Source organism: Rana temporaria, chromosome 2 (assembly GCF_905171775.1).
Source record: "Rana temporaria chromosome 2, aRanTem1.1, whole genome shotgun sequence".
NCBI lineage: Eukaryota > Metazoa > Chordata > Amphibia > Anura > Ranidae > Rana > Rana temporaria.
The window spans coordinates 226,034,191-226,055,744 of NC_053490.1; the positions used below are offsets into that span (position 1 = coordinate 226,034,191).

A 21,554-nucleotide genomic window follows, 5' to 3' on the forward strand; every position below is an offset into this window, starting at 1 on the left:
AGGTACGTACATGTGCCTGTCCGTGCCATTCTGCTGACGTATATGTACATGAGGAGGTCGGGAAGTGGTTAAAGACTTATACTGTATGCAAGTTTTTGTCCAAAAAAAGTGTTTGTGGACCCGGGTCCTGCTCCAGGGGACATGTTTCAATGCAAAAAAAAAGTTTTAAAAATTGATGTTTTTTCAGGAGCAGTGATTTTAGGAATGCTCAAAGTGAAATAATAAAAATGAAATATTAATTTTAATATCGTGCCTAGGGAATCCCCTTAGTCTGCCTGTAAAGTAGCGCACTTTTTCCAAGTTTACAGCAGTACTGCACAAAAATATATTTCTAAAGTAAAAAATGTAATTTAAAATTGCTTGCGGCTGTAATGTATTATCGGTTTCCAGCAATATACATAAAAAAATCATTAAAAAAATGGCGTCGGTTCTCTCCCCCCAAGTCCATTAGCAGGTCTGGTATGAATATTAATGAACTCCATGCCAACATTTTACAAAAAAAGTGCGGGGGGGCCCCCCTCAAAATCCTTACCAGGCCTTTGTCCGAGCATGCAACCTGACAGGTCGCAGGAAAGGAGGGGGTGAAAGAGCCCCCCCTTCCTGAATCGTACCAGGTCACATGTCCTCAACATGGGGAGGGTGCTTTGGGGTCTCCCCAAAGCACCTTGTCCCCATACTAATGGGGACAAGGACCTCCTCTGCACAACCCTTGCCTGGTGGTTGTGGGGGTCTGCGGGTCTGTGGGCGGGGGCTTATAGGAATCTGAAAGCTCCCTTTAACAAGGGGGGCCCTATATACTGGCACCCCTGTACCCCTCCCCATTCACCCAAAAAAGTAAAAAAAAAGTAAAAATGACAGCAGACAGTTTTTGACTATTCCTTTATTTAAAACATTTAAAATTAGTGTCCTGTAATGACATCAGAAGGGGAAGGGGTCACTGGGTGGCTTTGCCCTTGCCGATATAACAGCTGTCACCATGAAAAGACTGCAGTCATTTTGTTTGTTTTTTCTCTGGACTTTTGGCGCTCTGATTGAAGATGGATTGACATTGTGTGACATTTTTTTTTTTTAATAAAGGAATTGTCAAAAACTGTCTGCTGTAGTTTTTACATTTTTGACACTTTTTTGGGTGAATGGGTAGGGGTACCCCATACATATTCACATACGGGGGTGGGATATGGGAGCCCTCTTGTTAAAGAGGGCTTCAAGATTCTGACCCCCGCCGTAGACCCCTACAACCACCGGGAAGGGTTGTGGGGATAAGACCCTTGTTGGGAACAAGGTGCTTGGGGGGAACCAAAAGCACCCTCACTATGATGAGGGCATGTGGCCTGCCACACAGCTCAGAAGGGGGTACTCTCTTGTCGTCATCCCCTTTTACTGCGGCCTGTCAGGTTGCATGCTCGGATAAGGGTCTGATATGGATTTTGGATGGGACCTCCGCGCCATTTTTTTTGGCGCGTGGTTCCCCTTAAAATCCATACCAGACCTAAAGGGCCTGGTATGAATTTTAGGGGGGACCCCCATGCCATTTTTTTTATTCCTCTCAAAATACATACCAGACATTGTCATAAATTTTGGGGGGAACCCCACATAATTTTGTTCTATTTTGGTGTAGGGTTCCCCTTAACTACTTCATTACACTGTGTAAACCACACTGCCTGCATTGACTGAATATAGAGTATACACTGAATATCTAGTCTACGCTAAATCAAATACATAGAGTATACACTGAATATCTAGTCTACGCTAAATCAAATACACTGCCACTAACTCACTAACTAACCTGTCTGCCTAATCTAGCTCTGTCCACACACTCACTATACACGACTGCTATAGAAGCAGCCTTATATAGTGTGAGGCGTGGACTTAGTCCCCCTGAGCCATGATTGGCCAAAGGCACCCTGCCTTTGGCCAATTATGGCTTTCTCAGCAGAAAGCGCTGTGATTGGCCAAAGCATGCAGGTCAGGTGCATCCTTTGGCCAATCATCATACAGCAATGCACTGTCAGTTTGCAGTGCATTATGGGGCGTTCCGCGGCGCTCTAATTTCCTGCAACCGCCCCGTAAAATTCGCTGTTCAGCTAACGGGCAAACACTCGATGTTCAAGTAAAACTCATGTTCGATTCAAACCTACTCAGCACATATTAAAACAAAACTGTGTTTTGTCCATTTGGGGCAAAGCAACAAGTTTGCTTTAATTGGGAAGGGGAAGCATATAGTTACATTACATCTTCAGCATATAGTTACATTTTCTTCACTCCCCTGATGCTTTATTTAGCTCCAGAAGCCAGAGAAAATACCTGGTCTTTCAGAGTATGGAGCAGAATATGACTAACTAACTAGGTCAATCAGTGATTTCATACAGGATGCTCTGTAGCTCTCACAGAAAAGCATCTGCCCCCAAAGGTAAGCAAACGGGCAGATGGACAAGTGACAAGACCAGCTGTTAATGATCTGAGTGCTCGTGTAGGGGCATATCGCGTTATCAATGAATTTAGATATTGTGGGCCCGTCCCATGATAAGCACGATAGGCGAGACAAAGAGCCTTAAAGTCAACGCTGTCATTTTTGGTCACAGCTGAAAGCAGTGACAGACAATTACCGTATTTATCGGCGTATAACACACACCCTAACTTTAAGAGGGAAGTTTCAGGAAAACAACTTTCCACAGCCCCCTGGGTATAACACGTAGGCACAGTTTACACTCTATTTTCAGGGTAAAAAAAAGTGAGTGTTATACGCCAATACATACAGTATTTGGTCCACAGAGAAAAAAATTGCATTATTGGGCAACAGAATGTTCAGCCTCATAACTTTATCTTACCAAAGACAAGCAAAGAACTTAACAAGGTACTGGCCTACCAGGAATCTCATCTGCCCCGAAATATGTTGGGGATATGGTTGACAGAGCCTATTTTGTGGGTGCCCCCCAAACAACTGGCTTCCCACTTAACACAAACTTAGATTGTTTAACTTAACACAAACTTGGAATAACTATCCACCAAGTATTTTTCAGCTGACTGGGTAAAAAAAAAATAATAATGACCAAAAACATGTTAAATCTTCTCACAGTGTAATAATCGACAATGTATAACTGTTATTGAATATGTTCAGCAGTAATATAGCCACTGATTTTTTGAGTACAGGGTAGACAAGAACCTATTTTAGCCAGCAGGAACACAGTACATTTCTGCTAATTTGAAAGAATATAAGCTGTACTTCTGTATCTGCGGATATCCTGATGCTATGAGGTAGGGATGGCAATGTATATAAGTTCCTAGCAGATTTTACTAAATCAACTAAGATCATAAAAATTGTTTAACAGCCGTCAGTGTGAGGAAAAAAAAGCCAATCACCGGCTTCTGTCAGAGGGACATCGGTCCCTTACACAGAAAGCCGCAGCTGCATATTCTGTGCCCACCAGTGTCATCTGCCAGTGTCCACTATGCCACCTACCAGTGCCACCTATCAGTACCCACCAGTGCCAGCTACCAATGCCCTCAGTGCCACCTTCCAGTGCCCACAGTGCCACCCATCAATGCCCACCAGTGCCACATATTGAGTGCCACAGATCAATGCTGCCTATCAGTGTAACCTACCAGTGCCCATCAGTGCCACCTATCAGTGCGACCCATCAGTGCGACCCATCAGTGCCAACCAACAGTGCCCATTAGTGCTGCCTCATCAGTGCTTATCAGTGCCCATTAGTGCTGCTTTATCGGTGCCTAACAGTGTCCATCAGTACAGCTTCATCAGCGCACATCAGTGAAGGAGAAAAATTACCTGTTTTCAAAATTTTATAACAAACTATGAACATTTTTTGTTTTATTTAGCAAAAAAAAAAAAACAGCAGCAATTAAATACCACCAAAAGAAAGCTCTATCTGTGTGAAAAAAAATGATAAAAAAATAATTTGGGTAAAATGTAGCATGACCGTGCAATTGTCATTCAAAGAGTGAGGCCCCATACACACGAGAGGATTTATCCGCAGATACGGTCCAGCGGACCGTATCCGCGGATAAATCCTCTCGAGGATTTCAGAAGATTTCTATGCGATGGCGTGTACACACCATCGCATTGAAATCCCCGCTGAAATCCTCTGCCGATGACGTGTCGCTCCGTCGCCGCTATTATGACGCGGCGACGGGCGCGACGCTGTCATATAAGGAATTCCACGCATGCGTCAAATCATTACGACGCGTGCGGGGAACCCCTTTGGACGGATGGATCCGGTAAGTCTGTACAGACGAGCGGATCCATCCGTTGGAATGGATTCCAGCAGATAGATTTGTTGAGCATGTCAGCAAATATCCATCTGCTGGAAATCCATCCCAGGGGAGATTTATCTGCGGATAAATATCCGACGGAGTGTACACACCATAGAATCTATCTGCAGAAACCCATTTGATGGGATTTATCTGCGGATAGATTCTATGGTGTGTATGGGGCCTGACAGCACTGAAAGCTGAAATTTGGTCTGGTCAGGAAGGGTGTTTAAGTGCCCAGTAAGCAAGTGGTTAATCCAACAGGGTACATTTGGATGAAGTGGCATGGAAGGCTTAAAGCATGAATGAATCAATGACAATCTGAAGAAGCTACATAATGCTGTCAAGTCAGCATAGACCATAGTCCCTAAGGAACATTTCTATCCCCCTTGCTGAATCCATGCCACAATGAATTCAGGCTGTTCTCAAGGTAAGAGAACTTCTTACATAATACTAGATGTATGTACTTAATGAATTGCAATCTAGCAGTAAATAGTAATACCAGGGGTCTTACTTTTATGCAATTGGTCATAGAAATATTTAAAATGAACGATAAATGATTATGCAAAATGTAAAATGTACGTTAGTAGGCTATTAATCATGATTTTTTTTCCTCTTTGAAAAGCATGATTTTATAAGTTAGCATATGGCCTACTTTTAATGTCTGCTTCTTTTTGGCAGGAAGCAGCCTATACCATCTACTTTTAAGAAAACAGCTTGTGCTAAAATAAAGCTTAATTAGCCTTGTGTAGTGCTTTTATAGATGCAGTAGTAAAGCAATATTATCATTTATGGTTGGCTGTCTGTCTCCTTGGCTTTCTCCTTCCTCCTTAGAATATAAAAATGGTACCATACAGCATCATGTAGTGCTGATCTATCAAAAAGATTTCGTTTTTGTTGCAGGTCAACAAAATGTTACAATCTATAGAAGGAATTTTAAGCATTAATGTACTTATTTAGCATTAGTCTATTGTGAATTCATGCGTATGTGTAAATCAAAATATAAACAATAATATATAGTATCTCACAAAAGTGAGTACACCCTCACATTTTTGTAAATATTTTATTATATCTTTTCATGTGACAACACTGAAGGAATGACATTTTGCTACAATTTAAAGTACCGTATATACGCGAGTATAAGCCGACTCTGTATATAAGCCAAGGCACCTACCTTTACCAAGAAAAACTGGGAAAAATAATTGACTTGAGTATAAGCTTAGATTGAGAATGCAGCAGCTACTGTAAGACTGACCATAAAAAAGCAAAGATAAGGTATTTACAGGCATCATTTAACCACTTCCAGACCTGCGCACGACGATGTACGTCCTTTTTTTAAAGATTGATATCTCGGTAACAGCAGCAGCTGCTGCCACAACCGAGGTATCGATCTGTAGTGTGCGCGGTCTGGTACACGATAACGGCGGTCTCCGTGGTGGATTCACCGCAAGATCGCCGTTATCGGTGGCGGGAGAGGGCCCCCCCTCTCGCCGCTCTCCCGCGCCCTCCGCCGCTTACCGGAGCCGTCGGGAGCGGCGGAGGAGATCGGGACTGTTCGGCAGCTGAGCGGGGACGAGACTGAAGGAAAAATCTCCTTCACCCGTCCTCATAGCTCTGCTGGGCGGAAGTGACGTCAAAACGTCAGTCCCGCCCAGCCTCTTAAAGAGACAATTTTTCTTTTGTCATTTGAAAAAATGACAATTTCAATTTTTTTTATTTTTTTTTGCATTTTAGTCTAAATATGAGATCTGAGGTATTTTTGACCCCAGATCTCATATTTAAGAGGACCTGTCATGCTTTTTTCTATTACAAGGGATGTTTACATTCCTTATAATAGGAATAAAAGTGATCAATTTTTTATTATTTTTTTCAGTGTAAAAAGTAATAAAATAAATAAAAATAAATAAGAAAACAAATTTTTTTTTTTTTAAAGCGCCCCTTCCCGACGAGAAGCGAGCGCATACGCGAGTAGCGCCCGCATATCAAAACGGTGTTCAAATCACACAAGTGAGGTATCGCCGCGATCGTTAGAGTGAGAGCAATAATTCTAGCCCTAGGCCTACTCTGTAGCTCAAAAAATGCAACCTCTAGAATTTTTTAAACATCGCCTATCGAGATTTTTAAGGGTAAAAGTTTGACGCCATGCCACGATTTTTAAGCGTGACATGTTGGGTATCATTTTACTCGGCGTAACATTATCTTTCACAATATATAAAAAAATTGGGCCAAATTTATTGTTGTCTTATTTTTTAATTCAAAAAAGTGAATTTTTTCCAAAAAAAGTGTTGTAAGACCGCTGCGCAAATACGGTGTGACAAAAAGTATTGGAATGACCACCATTTTATTCTCTAGGGTGTTAGAAAAAAAATATATAATGTTTGGGGGTTTTAACTAATTTTCTAGCATAAAAAACTGTTTTAGTCTTGCAAACACCAAATCTGAAAAACACCTAAGGTCTGGAAGTGGTTAAAGTGGTTGTAAACCCACTTTTTGTACTTTTACCTACAGGTAAGCCTATAACAAGGCTTACCTGTAGGTAAGGAGAATATCTCCTAAACCTGCACGGTTTAGGAGATATTCCCCTCGCAATGCGCCGCTGCGCATGCGCAGGGGGGATCTACGGCGAAAGGACCGGCAGCCGCCGGACCTTGCCGAGTTTTAAATCTCCCGCGCGTGATGTCATCGCCGCTCTAGCCAATCATAGCGCTGGAGCGGTGATACCCGGAAGACACGCCGAGGCAAGATGAAATCTCGCTCGGCGTGAACCAGGTAAGTGCTACGCACCTCGTTCCGAGGTAAGTATTTCATAATGAGCTAATATGCGGTGCATATTAGCTCATTATGACTTTTCCCTTACAGGAGGAAAAAAAAATAATAATTTTCATGTGGGTTTACAACCGCTTTAAAAAAAGCAATTACACAGTGTAGGAGAGATTAAAAGAACAGAGGAGCTGGTTGTATCTTGTTCTTTACCTGTACAACCACTTTAAATTTCATGTTCTTTTAGGATAGCCTCACACTTTTGCTGCAAGTTGATTTACATTTTCAGTCAGCTGCTGCTAAACTCAAGGAAACCCCCTCCACAACCTGGGATGATTGAATGAGATGCTGGTCTTGCTCAATTTTACTCCCCCCACCTACCGGCCTCCAGTGTGCCTCCGAGCTGCAGTGATTGATGGGGCCTTGTCCAAGGAAACACTGCAGTGCAAGCCTTCTGGAGAGACTCTGAGGACGGGCGATGATTGTGGAGGGGAGGAACAGTAAGAGTGTGGAGCACCGTCAATCACCAGCCAGAATGTGGAAGTATAGAAGAGCGAGTGTGCGGCGTGCAGTGAGGTGTGAAGCCTGGGGAGAGAGGGGGCAAGTGAGAGGAGGGAGTCTCAGGCTTCAGTGGGGAGAACGAAAACGGCTTAGTGAGAGAGCCGAATTTGACCACCATCTTCCGGATCAAGGCATTAGACCTATGCCTAGTCCCTGACTCTATCGCTGCTGCAGATGGGCACAGCGCAGTATGGACTCAAATATAAGCAGAGGGGGGCATTTTCAGCACAAAAAAATGTGCTGAAAAACTCGGCCAATACTCGAGTATATACGGTAGTGAGTGCACAGCTTGTATAACAGTGTAAATTTGCTGTCCCCTCAAAATAACTCAACGCGCAGCTATTAATGTCTAAACCGCTGCCACCAAAAGTGAGTACACCCCTAAGTGAAAATGTCCAACTTGGGCCCAAAGTGTCAATATTTTGTGTGGTCACCATTATTTTCCAGCACTGCCTTAACCCTCTTGAGCATGGAGTTCACCAGAGGATTACAGGTTGCCACTGGAATTCTCTTCCACTCCTCAATGACGACATTACAGAGCTGATGGATGTTAGAGACCTTACGCTCCCCCACCCTCCATTTAAGGATGCCCACAGATGCTCAATAGGGTTTAGGTTTGGACACATGCTTGGCCAGTGCATCAACTTTACCCAGTGGTCATCTTGGATGTGTGTTTGGGGTCATTATCATGTTGGAATACAGCCCAGTCTACGAAGGGAGGGATCATATTTGGTTTCAGTATGTCACAGTATGTTGGCATTCATGGTTCCTTCAATGAACTGTAGCTCCCCAGTTTCGGCAGCCATCATGAAGCCCCAGACCATGACACTCCCACCACCATGCTTGACTTTAGGCAAGACACACTTGTCTTTGTACTCCTCACCTGGTTGCCGCCACACAGTCTTGACACCATCTGAACCAAATAAGTTTATCTTGGTCTCATCAGACCACAGGACAGTTCCAGTAATCCATGTCCTTAGTCTGCTTGTCAGAAAATTGTTTGCAGGCTTTCTTGTGCATCATCTTTAGAAGAGGCTTCCTTCTGGGATTACAGCCATGCAGACCAATTTGATGCAGTGTGTGGTGTATGGTCTAAGCACTGACAGGCTGACTCCCCCCATCCCTTCAACCTCTGCAGCAATGCTAGCAGCACTCATACATCTATTTCTACGCTAACCATGTGCACTCAACTGCTTTGGTCGACCAATTGCAAGGCCTGTTTTGAGTGGAACCTGTCCTATTAAACCACTATATGGTCTTGGCACTGTGCTGCAGCTCAGTTTTAGGGTCTTGGCAATCTTCTTATAGCCTAGGCCATCTTTATGTAGAGCAACAATTCTTTTTTTCAGATCCTCAGAGAGTTCTGTGCCATGAGGTGCCATGTTGAACTTCCAGTGACCAGTATCAGAGAGTGAGAGCGATAACACCAAATTTAACACACCTGCTCCCCATTCACACCTGACACCTTGTAACACTAATGAGTCATATGACACCAGGGAGGGAAAATGATTAATTGGGTCCAATTTGGACATTTTCACTTAGGGGTGTACTCACTGTTGTTGCCAGTGGTTATGACATTAATGGCTGTGTGTTGAGTTAGTTTGAGGGGACATCGAATTTACACCGTTATACAAGCTGTACACTCACTACTTTACATTGTAGCAAAGTGTAATTTCTTCAGTGTTGTCACATGAAAAGATAATAAAGTATTTACAAAAATGTGAGGGGTATACTCACTTTTGTAAGTATATGCTGTTTGTCATGCAATATAACATTATTTCTATTTAAATGATTATCTTTACAAGCTATGTGTACACAACATCTTGCTTTAAAAATTCTGAGTCTGTGGAGCACTGCAATAGCTGAACAGTGCACTCAAAACAAAGATATTTAAATTGTTGACTATTTCTTACATGACATGTCGTTTTCAGAAGGTTCCTTACAATAATCTTGTGCATACTTTATACTGTCTAATTGTAGTGCATGTGTATAAATAGTTTTGAGGTAGGGATGAGCTCGCCAGTTCATCGAACCGCGAATATTGTGGGGTGTTTGCGTGAAATTCGAGCGATGCGGAATGCCCCATAATGCACTGTGAGATTGCAGTGCATTGCTGGGTGATGATTGGCCAAAGCATGCACCTGGACTACATGCTTTGGCCAATCACAGCGCGCTTGCCGTATGGTTATGGGGGGCTTATAGGAATCTGGAATGCCCCTTTAACAAAGGGACCCCCAGATCCCAGCCCCCCTTATGTAAATTGTACATTGTACATTGTACCCCTACCCTTTCACCAAAAAAGTGTAAAAAAATAAAAACAACAGGAGACAGTTTTTGAAATTCCTTTTTTTTTTTAAATAGAAAAAAAAACATCCCATGATGTCCATCCATCTTCAATCACTGTGACTGTGCCCAAAAAATAGAAAATAAAAGCTCCCCCGACTGCTGTCCTTTCACGGTGACAGCTGTTATATATGCAAGGGAGAGGGGGCACTCGATGATTTAAAAGGGTGACCCTGCCCCCTTCTGACATCATGTGACATCAGAGGGGGCGAAAAGACAGCAGTCAGCGGGATGCCTCCCATCAAGGGGTCTGTCTGTGCCGTGATTAAAGATGAATGGACATCACGGGACACTTTTTTTTTTTAATAAAGGATTTGTCAAAAACTCCTGTCTCCTGTCGATTTGACTTTTTGACACTTTTTTGTGGAATTGGTAGGGGTGCAATGTATCTGGGGGCTTCCAGATTCCGATAAGTCCCCCACCCGCAGATCCCCACAACCATCGGGCAAGGGTTGTGGCGATTGGGCCCTTGTACCCAAAGCACCCTCCCTATGTTGAGGGCATGTGGCCTGGTATGGTTCAGGAGGGGAGGTGCTCTCTTGTCCAACACCAACACCAGCAGATGATATGGCCCCCTAAATCATCACTGACTGTAGAAACTTCACACTGGACCTCATGCAACTTGGATTCTGTGCCTCTCCACTCTTCCTCCAGACTCTGGGACCTTGATATCCAAATGAAATGCAAAATTTTGCACAGTGATGATTTGGGGAGCCATGCCGTCTACTGGTGTTGGTCCACTGTGTTTTATCAAGTCCAAAGTCAGTGCAGACCTCTACTAGGAAATTCTAGAGCACTTCATACTTCCCTCTGCTGACCAGCTAAATGGAGATGATGATTTCATTTTCCAGCAGGACATGGCACCTGCCCACACTGCCTCTGTGCCCATCATATGCAGCCTCTGTGCCCATAGTATGCAGCCACATTGCCCCCCTGCCCACTCCCTGCCTGACCGGCACTTATCCCAACCTGGTGGTGGGTCAGACAGCGGGGGACGGCGACGAGCTGTGGGACATACAGTGGGTGAGGCGACAGCTCCTGTGTCCTCCATGGTTCCCGTTTGTCTCTTCTTCCGTTATGCTAGGCATCCAATAGAGATGCCTGTGCCTTCAGCCAATCAGGTGACGGGTATTAGACCCACGCTTCCTGATTGGTGGAGAGGTGGTTCAGTGTTAGAAAAGCAAATATTAATTTGCTTTTCTAACACACTTGGGTGGGCTCCGAGCACAATGCTCTGTGCTCCCCTTCCAACTACGGCTCTAACCAGGTGCTTAAAAAAAAAAAAATTCCAGGTATGCTTTATATATGTGCCATAATTCACTCTGGCTCCCCGCTGCTTATATGGGGGTTGGTCCTACAACACATTTCATTAAAGGACACCCTCAAGGATTTTAAATGCTATTCAGCCACATGTAGTGGCCCATCAACACATATGTGGGTTGGTCTTACTCTATATTCCATTGGAGGATCCCTTAATGAACTTTGAATGACATTGTTCCACATGTTGGTCCCGAAACACATCCTACCAAATGATCTTTCCAGGAATTCTGAATAACATTCAGTTACTTATAATTATCTAATCTTGAACATCAATATGGAGGAGAGGCTTTAATTTTGTGACCTAGTTCACCTAGACGGTGCCCCACTGGGGTATATGTAACTATGAACATTTTGAATTGCACAATTTTGTTCCCCTCCTTTTTTTTGGGGGGGGGGGGGGTGCTCACACAACCTACTTTTAGCTGCCATGGTTTTAAATAGTTAGCCAATTATAATTTTGTTAGTTAAATAGTGGGATAGTGGGCCCAAAGACATGGATGAGTGAGTTTGGGGTGGAGGAACATGACTGGCCTGACCTCAACCTGATAGAACACCTCTCATAGACATTCCCATAGAAACACTCCTAAAACTTGTGGACAGCCTTCTCAGATGAGTTGAAGCTGTTATAGCTGCAAAGGGTGGGCTGACTCAAAATTGAACCCTACGGACTAAGACTGGAATGCCATTAAATTCATGTGTGTGTAAAAGCAGGTGTACCAAGATTTTGGTAACATAGGCCCAGATTCACAGAGAGCGGCGCATCTTTAGACCGGCTTAGCGCATCTCATATGCACTACGCCAACGTAAATCAGTGAGGCAAGAACAGTATTCACAAAGCACTCGCTCCCAACGTTGCGCCGGCGTAACGTAAATTGGCCGGCGTAAGCCCGCCTAATTAAAAAATAGGAAGGAAGTGGGCGTGATCCATTTAAATGAACCGTGACCCCATGCAAATGAATGGCCGAACGAACGGTGCATGCGCCGTCCCATGGGCGCTTCCCAGTGCGCATGCTCAGAATCACGTCGGACCTAACGCCTAAGATACGTCGAATCACTGATCGTAACCTACGCCCAGCCCTATTCACCTAGTCCTACGTAAACGACGTAAAATACGACGGCTGTTCCGTCGCCCATACCTTTGCATGGGATGCGCCTCCTATAGGTGGAATAACTTTACGCCGGACGTACGCCTTACGTAAACGGCGTATACTACTGCGACGGGCACAAGTACGTTTGTGAATCGGCGTATCTCGGTCATTTGAATATTCAACGCGTAAATCAATGGAAGTGCCCCTTGCGGCCAGCGTAAAAAATATGCGCCCAGGCTCTGACGGCGTAGGAAACTTACGTTGGTCAGATGAGGCCAAAATTCAGGCGTATATAGCATTGAGAAACAGGTGCATAGATACGACGGCGCATCCGTGCACTTAAACGGCGTATCAGTAGATACGTCGGGGTAAGTGCTTTCAAAATCCGGGCCATAGTGTATATATATGTAAAGCATAAGAATGATCTCCTCCTGTTTGTTCCTTTTTTCCTTTATAGGCACAGAATGGTGAATGAGCATTGTAACCTTATGATACCATATCTAAAGACTGGTAAGCTGAAGCATATTGCATATCATTTTTTTGGTTTTATATATGCTTTAAAATATTTCCTAGAACTACTATTAGACCTCAAATATGAAAATGTTAACCACTGTATGTGAAAATGTGTGTGTTTGTAGTGTGGAAAACAAATTGCTACTAAATAATCAAACATTGTGTGTGCTTGAGCTTTTCCAGGCAATCTAATTTGATAGTAATGAATTCTCAGAGACAACTAATGCCGCGTACAAACAATCTGAATTTCCAATGAAAAAAGTGTGTGAGCCCCATCTGACTTTTTTCCATCAGCGTTTTCCGATTGGAAAAAAACAATAGAAAATTACTATCGTCTGTGTGCAACTCCAACCGAGAAAAAAACCCACGCATGCTCAGAATCAAGTCGATGCATGCTCGGAAGCATTGAACTTCATTTTTCTCGGCTCGTCGTACTGTTTTATGTCACCGTGTTTTGGACGGTCGGAATTTGGTCTGACAGTGTGTATGCAAGACAGCTTGAACGGAATTCCAACTAAAAATTCCATCGGATTTAAGGCCATTGGAAATTCCGATCATGTGTACAGGATATAAGAAATTACTGGAAGGATTAGATTTCCTAGACAGTCTCTAAATGCACTTAAATCCTAAAAGAAAGTTAGAGGTTGTATGTAAGCATATGGGATTCTGGGATGGCCTGTTTTACTTTGATCAGGATATATAAAGTTAAAATTATGTTTATGGTTAGGACCCAAAACTGATCAAACCCACATTGCTGGGTACTATACCATAATGGCATTCCTAAATGACATTCCTATATATAAGCATCTTTGATAAACATGGAAAATGGTGTGTGCTTGCCTCTTAGAGGATAAGTATTACTTGATCCTTCAGTAGGAAATGGTTTAGAGCACAGTTCAGTGTCTGTTGTCCAGGCAACACAATCCAGGTAAGTGCCATTAATACGTGGAATATCCTGCTACCGACTATAAAAGAGAAGAGATGCTCTTTGTGAGTTACCAAAGAGATATTTTTAGCTGCATTTCTTCCAGGCATTGTTGCTTCAAGGGCTCACACTTACAAATTCATTTTTCTGTCTCAAGTGGTTGAAGGAGGAACAACAAAAGCAGAAAATATGTGAATATAAAATGAGAAATGCTGTCAGCTATAGCAAAGTCATTTTCAAGAGACATGTATATGAAAACTCACAAAATGTGATTTTTTTTTTTTTTTTTTACAGGGCTGGGTTATACAAGGCTTTTTCTAACAAAAATTTAAATTGCATTTTTTTGCCTCTAGTTCTAACACCATGGCAAAATATAGTTCACAGCATTTTGGTCATAAGCAACTTCTTTATTTTTCCCACAATCCACTTGAATGTGTTATGTACAACTACGGTAAATAACAAATCATTCATTTTAAGCACCACATTTAGGGCTCATGCAGAAAGGCTCTGCTTACTAAACACTGCACTATCTAGCCATCAATACTCAACCACATGCAATTAAATTCACAATGCAGAAGGATCTGCGTTTGAGCTGCTTTGTCTGCAATGATAATGCATTAAGCGGGCTTCAAGGTCCTAAAAGCAACTTATATGGCAATCTTTTCAGGCGCAGCTGTGGCAGCATTGTGTTTTGTTTGTAGTGCTTCTAAAGTTTGCAGAATACAGGAAAGAAATCTGGAGCCTACCTCAATTCTCATTTATTGCAAATTTTTCTTGTACTCGTAGCTATTGATGTCTGTAAGGTAAAGTTGAGTATCTATACACAAATTGTATGAGAGCTGCATTAGCCAAGACACATCTTAGGCAAGTAAGGATTGAAGGTGTTTAGCTACCAGTTTTCTATTTGATTTTTTTAGCACTGCTGAGTAGGCCAATACGAAAGTGGATGCCACTGATTTGCCTAGCAGAGGGCAGAATGCATATGTCCCTAAAAAAAGGACCTGTCAAATCTTCCATTCACATATTGCTTTGCAGTACTCGAGAGAGTCCTCTTTTAAGATAAAAGTATACTCTACAGCAGGGATATGCAATTAGCAGACTTCCAGCTGTTGTAAAACTATAAGTCCCATCATGCTTCTGGGTGTCATGCTTGTGGCTGTCAGAGTTTTGCTATGCCTCATGGGACTTGTAGTTCTGCAACAGCTGGAGATCCACTAATTGCATATCCCTGCTCTACAGAGTCAAAGCCCGTATATGAGCAGGACACAGTCATCTCCAACCCCTGGCCTGCCACAAATATTTTTTTTCCCGGGATCTCAATTAATCCCATATGGCTACCATGAGACAAAGTTACCTGCTGCAAACAACATGACCGCCACGGGCCTGTAGAACCGCCGGCGAGATCCCACACATATGGAAATTAGACCAACCAGGAATGCAATGAGAATGATGGCTGCGCCACCCAGTAGTAAAGCGAGTGTTGCAATCTGCCAATCTGCAATAGAAAATGTAATATGTAAGTTAGTAAAAACAGCATAGTTACAACAAAATAATTGTTATTTTGAATCTCTACATTCAGCTTTGTGCCTTTTGTTTATGTATACTGTTACTTTTCATATGTATGTACATTTTCTGAAACTGAAGAGTGTGGAACATTTTAGCTGCAAACGTTCAGTTGTAGAATCTTCACTTGTTATATCCCTAGGTACAGCATACCTACATATCCAATAGGAAAAAATGTAAAAAAAAAAAAGCTGTGCACATGCTATTTGGAATGTTTATGCAAGAGTCACAGAGTTCCGATCTGCAACACACAGAGGATACAAGAGTGTACTGCACACCCCAACCCTCCTCTCCTAGTGCCAATCGCCCACTCTTATCTACTACTAATACGTTGATTGACAATCAAACAACTTATTAGTCTCTTTGCTAACCTTAAATTAAATTCAAAGAGTGAACAGGTTGACTGAACTGGGACTGAATTTATTGTGTGTCATTTTCCAAATCATGACATTATTATGCACTTGTGCTTAATCGCTTCTAGCTACAAAAATCAATATCTAAACCAGTGCCCAAATGGCCCCAGGCTATAATACTCCCTATAGTGATCTTTTAGGTTCAATTTATACAAAACTCAAAGTAATGCAGCTTTCTTTAATAGGGTGGAAACAATGCTGCACTTCATTGCTTGCTTGCACTACTGAGTGAAAAAATGCTGCAGAGGACCTGGTGGTGCGAGCAGCCGTGATCTCTCCCTGCTCGCACACACAGTGTAGAGTGTCTGAACCCACCACCTCCTCCTTGGCTCTGATGTTTTCTGATATGAAGACAGGAGGAGGGGTAGGCACACTGCTCTGCCTGAGCCTCGCTGATCTGAGCACTCTAGTAGATATACAACATGCATGAGACTTGCAGGGAAGGGGACATGGGGAGGAAGGTGAGGGGGGCAAGTTTATAAGGATCACTTTAAGGATTTGTGATAGAACTGGGGAGAGGACTTGTGTTGGCATGGAGGAAAGAGGATTTGTGCTGGGTAGAATAGAGGGGAGAGCATTTAACCCAGGATGGGGGGGATGTGATGAAAGGCAGGACTCGAGGGAGAGGATCTTTGCTGGAAGTGGGAAGAGAATTTTAGCTGGGATGGGATTTGGAAATAGGGGGAATTTGTCCTGGAGGTTTTTGATGATGGGAAGAAGGGTTTGTGCTGGGATGGAGGGGTAGGGTGAGTTTGTGCTGGAAGTGGGGAGAGGTATTGTGCTGGGAGGGGGATTTGGGGGGGATGATTTGTGTTAGAAGTGTGGAGGGAAAGGATTTGCACTGAAAAGAGGAGGATCTGTGCTAACAGGGGGATTGGGAGAGGGGGTTGTGCTTATAGGAGGGAGAAAATTTTTACTAGGAGAAGAAATCTGGGGCCATTTGTTGTCCTGGGAAGAGGGATTGGGGGATTTGTGATGTAAGGGGGGACTGAGGGTAATGGGGATAAATAATAGGGAAGAAGGGGGAATTGTGCTTGAACTCAGAATTTGGGGAGGATGGAGGAGGACTTGTGCTGAGGAAGGAGGAAGAAGATTTACATTGGGAGTGGGGATTTGCTTGGGAGGATTAGTTGGGGGGGGCGTTCAAATTAGTGCTGTATTTTCTTCTTCTTTTTTTTTTTGGAGGGGAAGGAGTGTAGTTTTTTTTTTTTTGCTGAAATGGTAAAGTGAAGGGAGAGTATTGCTTGAAGGGGGAATTTTGCACTCTCCTCACCCCTACACTGTGCGTTACACACCCCTGACTCATACACTCTTTTAATTTTGCACTCCTGACTAGTATCCTAAACCCAACACTGACTGCAGCACTGTGCATTGGACGTCCCCAACCCCTGTACTCTGCCTTAAACACTTCTGAACTATATACCTGCACTATATACACAATATACAGTATGCACAGTGTATATATATATATATATATATATATATATATATATATATATATATCTTATACATTATATATTTTTCACCAAAGCGTTCAATGTCTCGGCAGTTTCTGGTTGCTATACAGTCCCTGACTATTTTAACCACTTCCCGCCCAAGGACGTCATATGACGTCCTGGAATTTTAGTGGGGATATCTGAAAGATGCCTGCAGCTACAGGCAACATTCAGATATCCATCTCTTCAGCCGGCGATCCTGTGCATCATAAGAATGATTCTTATAGGTGATGGGAGGGGACGTCCCCCCCTCCCGCCGCCATCCGGTGCTTCTCCGGGCTCTCCCGTGCCAGAGAAACAATCTGCCAGCGCCGGACGGGAGGCATAGAGATGACTGGTGACCAGATGGTCACCAGTCATCTCTATGATCGTCGGAGGCCCGGGTGCGATGTTATGACATCACGCCCGGGTACCGGAATGTAAACAAAGCCGCGATCGTGGCTAAAAGCATGAGATCTGTGAATTCTTTTCACGATCTCATGCTTTCCAGCCTGAAGGAGAGATGTGGGGTCTTATTGACCCTGCATCTCTCCATAAAGAGTACCTGTCACAAACCATTCCTATTACAAGGGATGTTTACATTCCTTGTAATAGGAATAAAAGTGATAAAAAAAATGTAAAAAAAATTGTAAAAAAAAAAAAAAAATAAGTAAAATAAAAACTAAAATAATAAAAAAAAAAATTTAAACGCCCCTATCCCCGGTAGCTTGTGCTCAGAAGCAAACACACACGTAAGTCCCGCCGCGTGCGTTAGCGTGCCAGCAACAATTCTAGCACTTGACCTCCTCTGTAACTCTAAACTGGTAACCTGTTAAAAAAATAAGCGATGCCTATAGAGATTTTTAAATACTGAATTTGGCGCCATTCCATGAATGTGCGCAATTTTAAAGCGTGACATGTTAGGTATCTATTTACTTGGCGTAACTTCATCTTTCACATTATACAAAAAAAATGGGCTAACTTTACTGTTTTGTTATTTTTTAATTCATGAAACCGTTTTTTCCCCCAAAAAAGGTGTTTGAAAAATTATTGCGCAAATACCGTGCGAGATAAAAAGTTGCAATGACAGCCATTTTATTCCCTAGGGTGTCTGCTAAAAAATAGAATAGCATATGTAGTGTTTGGGAGTTCTGAGTAATTCTCTTATCAAAAAAATTAAGATTTTTGCTTGTAGGAGAGAAGTGCCAAAATAGGCCCGGTATGCAAGTGGTTAATGAAGTTCTTCTCTAAAGGATATATTTACCTTTTAGAACATGTTACATGTTCCACCCGTATTTAGGCAGCAGCTGTAGCCACCCCCCCCCCCCCCAGTGAAAGCATGTGGGCATCTTCTCCGGGTGCCCGCTGTTACTCTTTGAAACGAACGTGGCTATATGGGGCTCCGCCCACCCGGCCACATCATTCATATACAGTCCTCTGTGAATGGAAAACTAGAAGTCCAAACAGTCTTTGCTGTCACCTTGTAGTACTCAATGAACTAGCACGCCGTTGGAGTGTCATTGTGTTTCATTGATTCTCCCTATCAGTGTATCTGCTTGCCCGTACAGAATGTAATACAATGCTTTACAGGCTTCTACAAAAAAGGTGAACTTATTCTTTAAGGTAGGCTCAGACAAAGCAGTTAACGCATAATTTATAGGTACATGGAAGCTTGGGTTTTGTTTAGCCACACCCCTTATCAAGGCTGGACTGGGACAGAAATTTGGCCCTGGACTTAATCCAGACTGGCCCACTTTGACAGGTCTCTCCCATTGTGGCCGACAACTCCCGCACCCCCCCTGGCCACCCAAGCCCCCTCTCCCCCTTCACTAGCCACTAGCCGTTCTACTTTATTAGAGTAGAACGGCTGGTACTGGTACTCTTATAGGCAGTACCAGTGGGGAAGCTAGACATTATTTCACCCATGGCAAAGAATCAGTTTGGTGCACCTCCTTTATGGGACAAGATTAGGCAGAAGTGAGAAACTCCCAGGCCATAGCTGTTGAGTCAGCTGTCTGTCCCCTCCCCCCATGCTCCTCTGTCGTCCCCCCTGCTCCTCTGGTCCTCCCCCCTGCTTCATTGTTCCCCCCAGGTGAGCGCTGTGGGCAGGGAGAGACAGAGGAGCGGAGGGGGGTGGCAGTCCGCTGTCACTGAAGCCGGCCCACTGAGCCATCGGCCCACCGGGAAACTCCCTGTAGTCCCAATGGCCAGTCCATCCCTGCCCCTTATGTCCCTTGCACTTTTAAGAAGTTTGCCAAATTCACATTTTGCCAGCCAGCCAGCCAGCTACACGCTCAAGTGTCCCTTATTCTAAAGTTCAAAAGTTGGGAGGTATGCAATACCCAAAACTTAATGGTGGGTGAGAACAGATGAGGAACTGAGATAGAAGCCTTCAAGTACCTAGCCATAAAACTTCAGCTCTCACTGAAATATCACTTGGGTACTATTGCTTCTTAAACGAGTGACACAAAATATGTATTTCAATTATGCCATCAAAATAATCCCTTTTTAATGATAGTGTTTTTTGAAACGTATTAATAATACTAATAATAATAATGATCGTAATAACAAATGGAAATCTGAAATATAGCATGCAACCTTGGCACAAACATACACAGTACAATATGTTGGTTTACACAGTGCTGCAGGAGAAGAAAACCCAGAGCAATTATTGTACAGTTCCAATTTTCAGTATGGCAGAGCAGAAAAATGACAACTATTAGAGCTCATTCCTGGGAAAGAATTTACCATGTAAACTATGCCAATTTTGCTCTGAACAGAAGTAAATCAATTTTAAGCAGAAATGCAATCCTGGCAGCCTTGGACAACTGGTGCATGCATGAGTTATAGCGAGCACAAAACAAAACAGCAGACGCATTATCTTCTTTTCACATGGAACAATGAAAGAAAAAAAACTACATGTATAAGTGAAGTGTTAAATGCTGCTTTTAACAATCCCCATACGCTACAGGATTTTTCATGAGAAACCATAAAAATAATGACAGTCTGCTTTCAAATACCACATTGTACAATTTCAACAGTCACGGTGCATGAAATAATACATTTTACCATGTTTGGTAAGATTTGGTAAGATGGAAATGCCATCTACGTGGCAAATGACTCCAGAATGCATACTAGTTTATGTTATAGGAAACTACTTGCAGGCTTAGCTTTCCAGCAAACTATATAATATAAATATTGATGATGAGAGTGAGGTACAACTTCCCATTACTGGCACAGAGCATGCTCACCATACCTCTAGAAATGTGGTTCGAGCAGTGCAGTATTTCATAAAAAGTGTTGTATGTCTCTTATTAGCTTTGGATGATTGCCTGTAATTAAGTGCAATCATTCATGCCATTTTATTTTACATTTAGATGATGAGGGAATAAATAGGTGATATTTTTGTTAACAGTGCCTGTGACATTAACTATATATTCCAAATCAGCTTTTACTCATGATGCTGAATTTTGAATATGATGGGTACCCTTTGAATTTTCCAACTTAGCACATACTGACATGACTTAAGTGGGTGAAGTTCTGTTCACGGCTGATGCAAGTCCAATTAATTTATCTAAGACCAAGGAAAACAGATAAACAAGCATTTCCTGTATTTTACATAGCAGAGGCTTAGCTTCTTTGACCTATGCTCATATTTATGTTTCTGCAATATCATTTAGGAACCGTTCCATAACAACCTAGAATCACATTGTTTATTTTGTACCCCAGTAACAAAGTAAACATAGCAGCAGTCTTTAAATATCAAAACTATTTTTACCATTTTATAAACAACATTGTAAATGCCCAGTTTTAGGCCACATTCACATGGGCGCAAAAATCTTACTGATCTTATTACAAATGTTTTTTCTTGCACAAATGTTTCTGCTTAAAGCAGAGGTTCACCCTAATAACATTTATATTTGACCAACTTCCTTATACTTGTAACAAGTACAGTCCGCAATTTATTTTTATTTTTTTAGGCTGTACATACCTTGTAATCTATCTTTGCAACCCGGCTTCCGGGTAGTTCTCCCCGCGGGAGTAGGCGTTTCTCTGCCGAGGAGGAATGTCATCTGGGTGGTCGCCCAGATGATTAATATCCGTTCCCCCGGCGGATAAGGCCCCGCCCCCCGTATTGCGTAGGTACGCACGAGTCACAGCATTTCCGAAAGAAGCTGAACGTACTGCACGTTCGGCTTCTTTCGGAAACGCCGTGACTCGTGCGCGCATATGCAATACGGGGGGCGGGGCTTTATCGGCCGGGGGGAACGGACGTCAATCATCTGGGCGACCTCCCAGATGACATTCCTCCTCGGCAGAGAAA

At 42.9% G+C, this 21,554-nt stretch overlaps 1 protein-coding gene across 1 annotated transcript in view; it reads right to left on the reverse strand.

Annotated features, from left to right (window-relative positions):
* TMEM47 (transmembrane protein 47) overlaps positions 1–21,554 on the reverse strand; it is a 140,103-nt gene that overhangs the window by 22,076 nt on the left and 96,473 nt on the right. Inside the window, exon 2 of the mRNA XM_040336502.1 lies at positions 15,134–15,274. Coding sequence (XP_040192436.1) covers positions 15,134–15,274 — 141 coding nt within the window. The remainder of the gene's footprint in view (positions 1–15,133; positions 15,275–21,554) is intronic.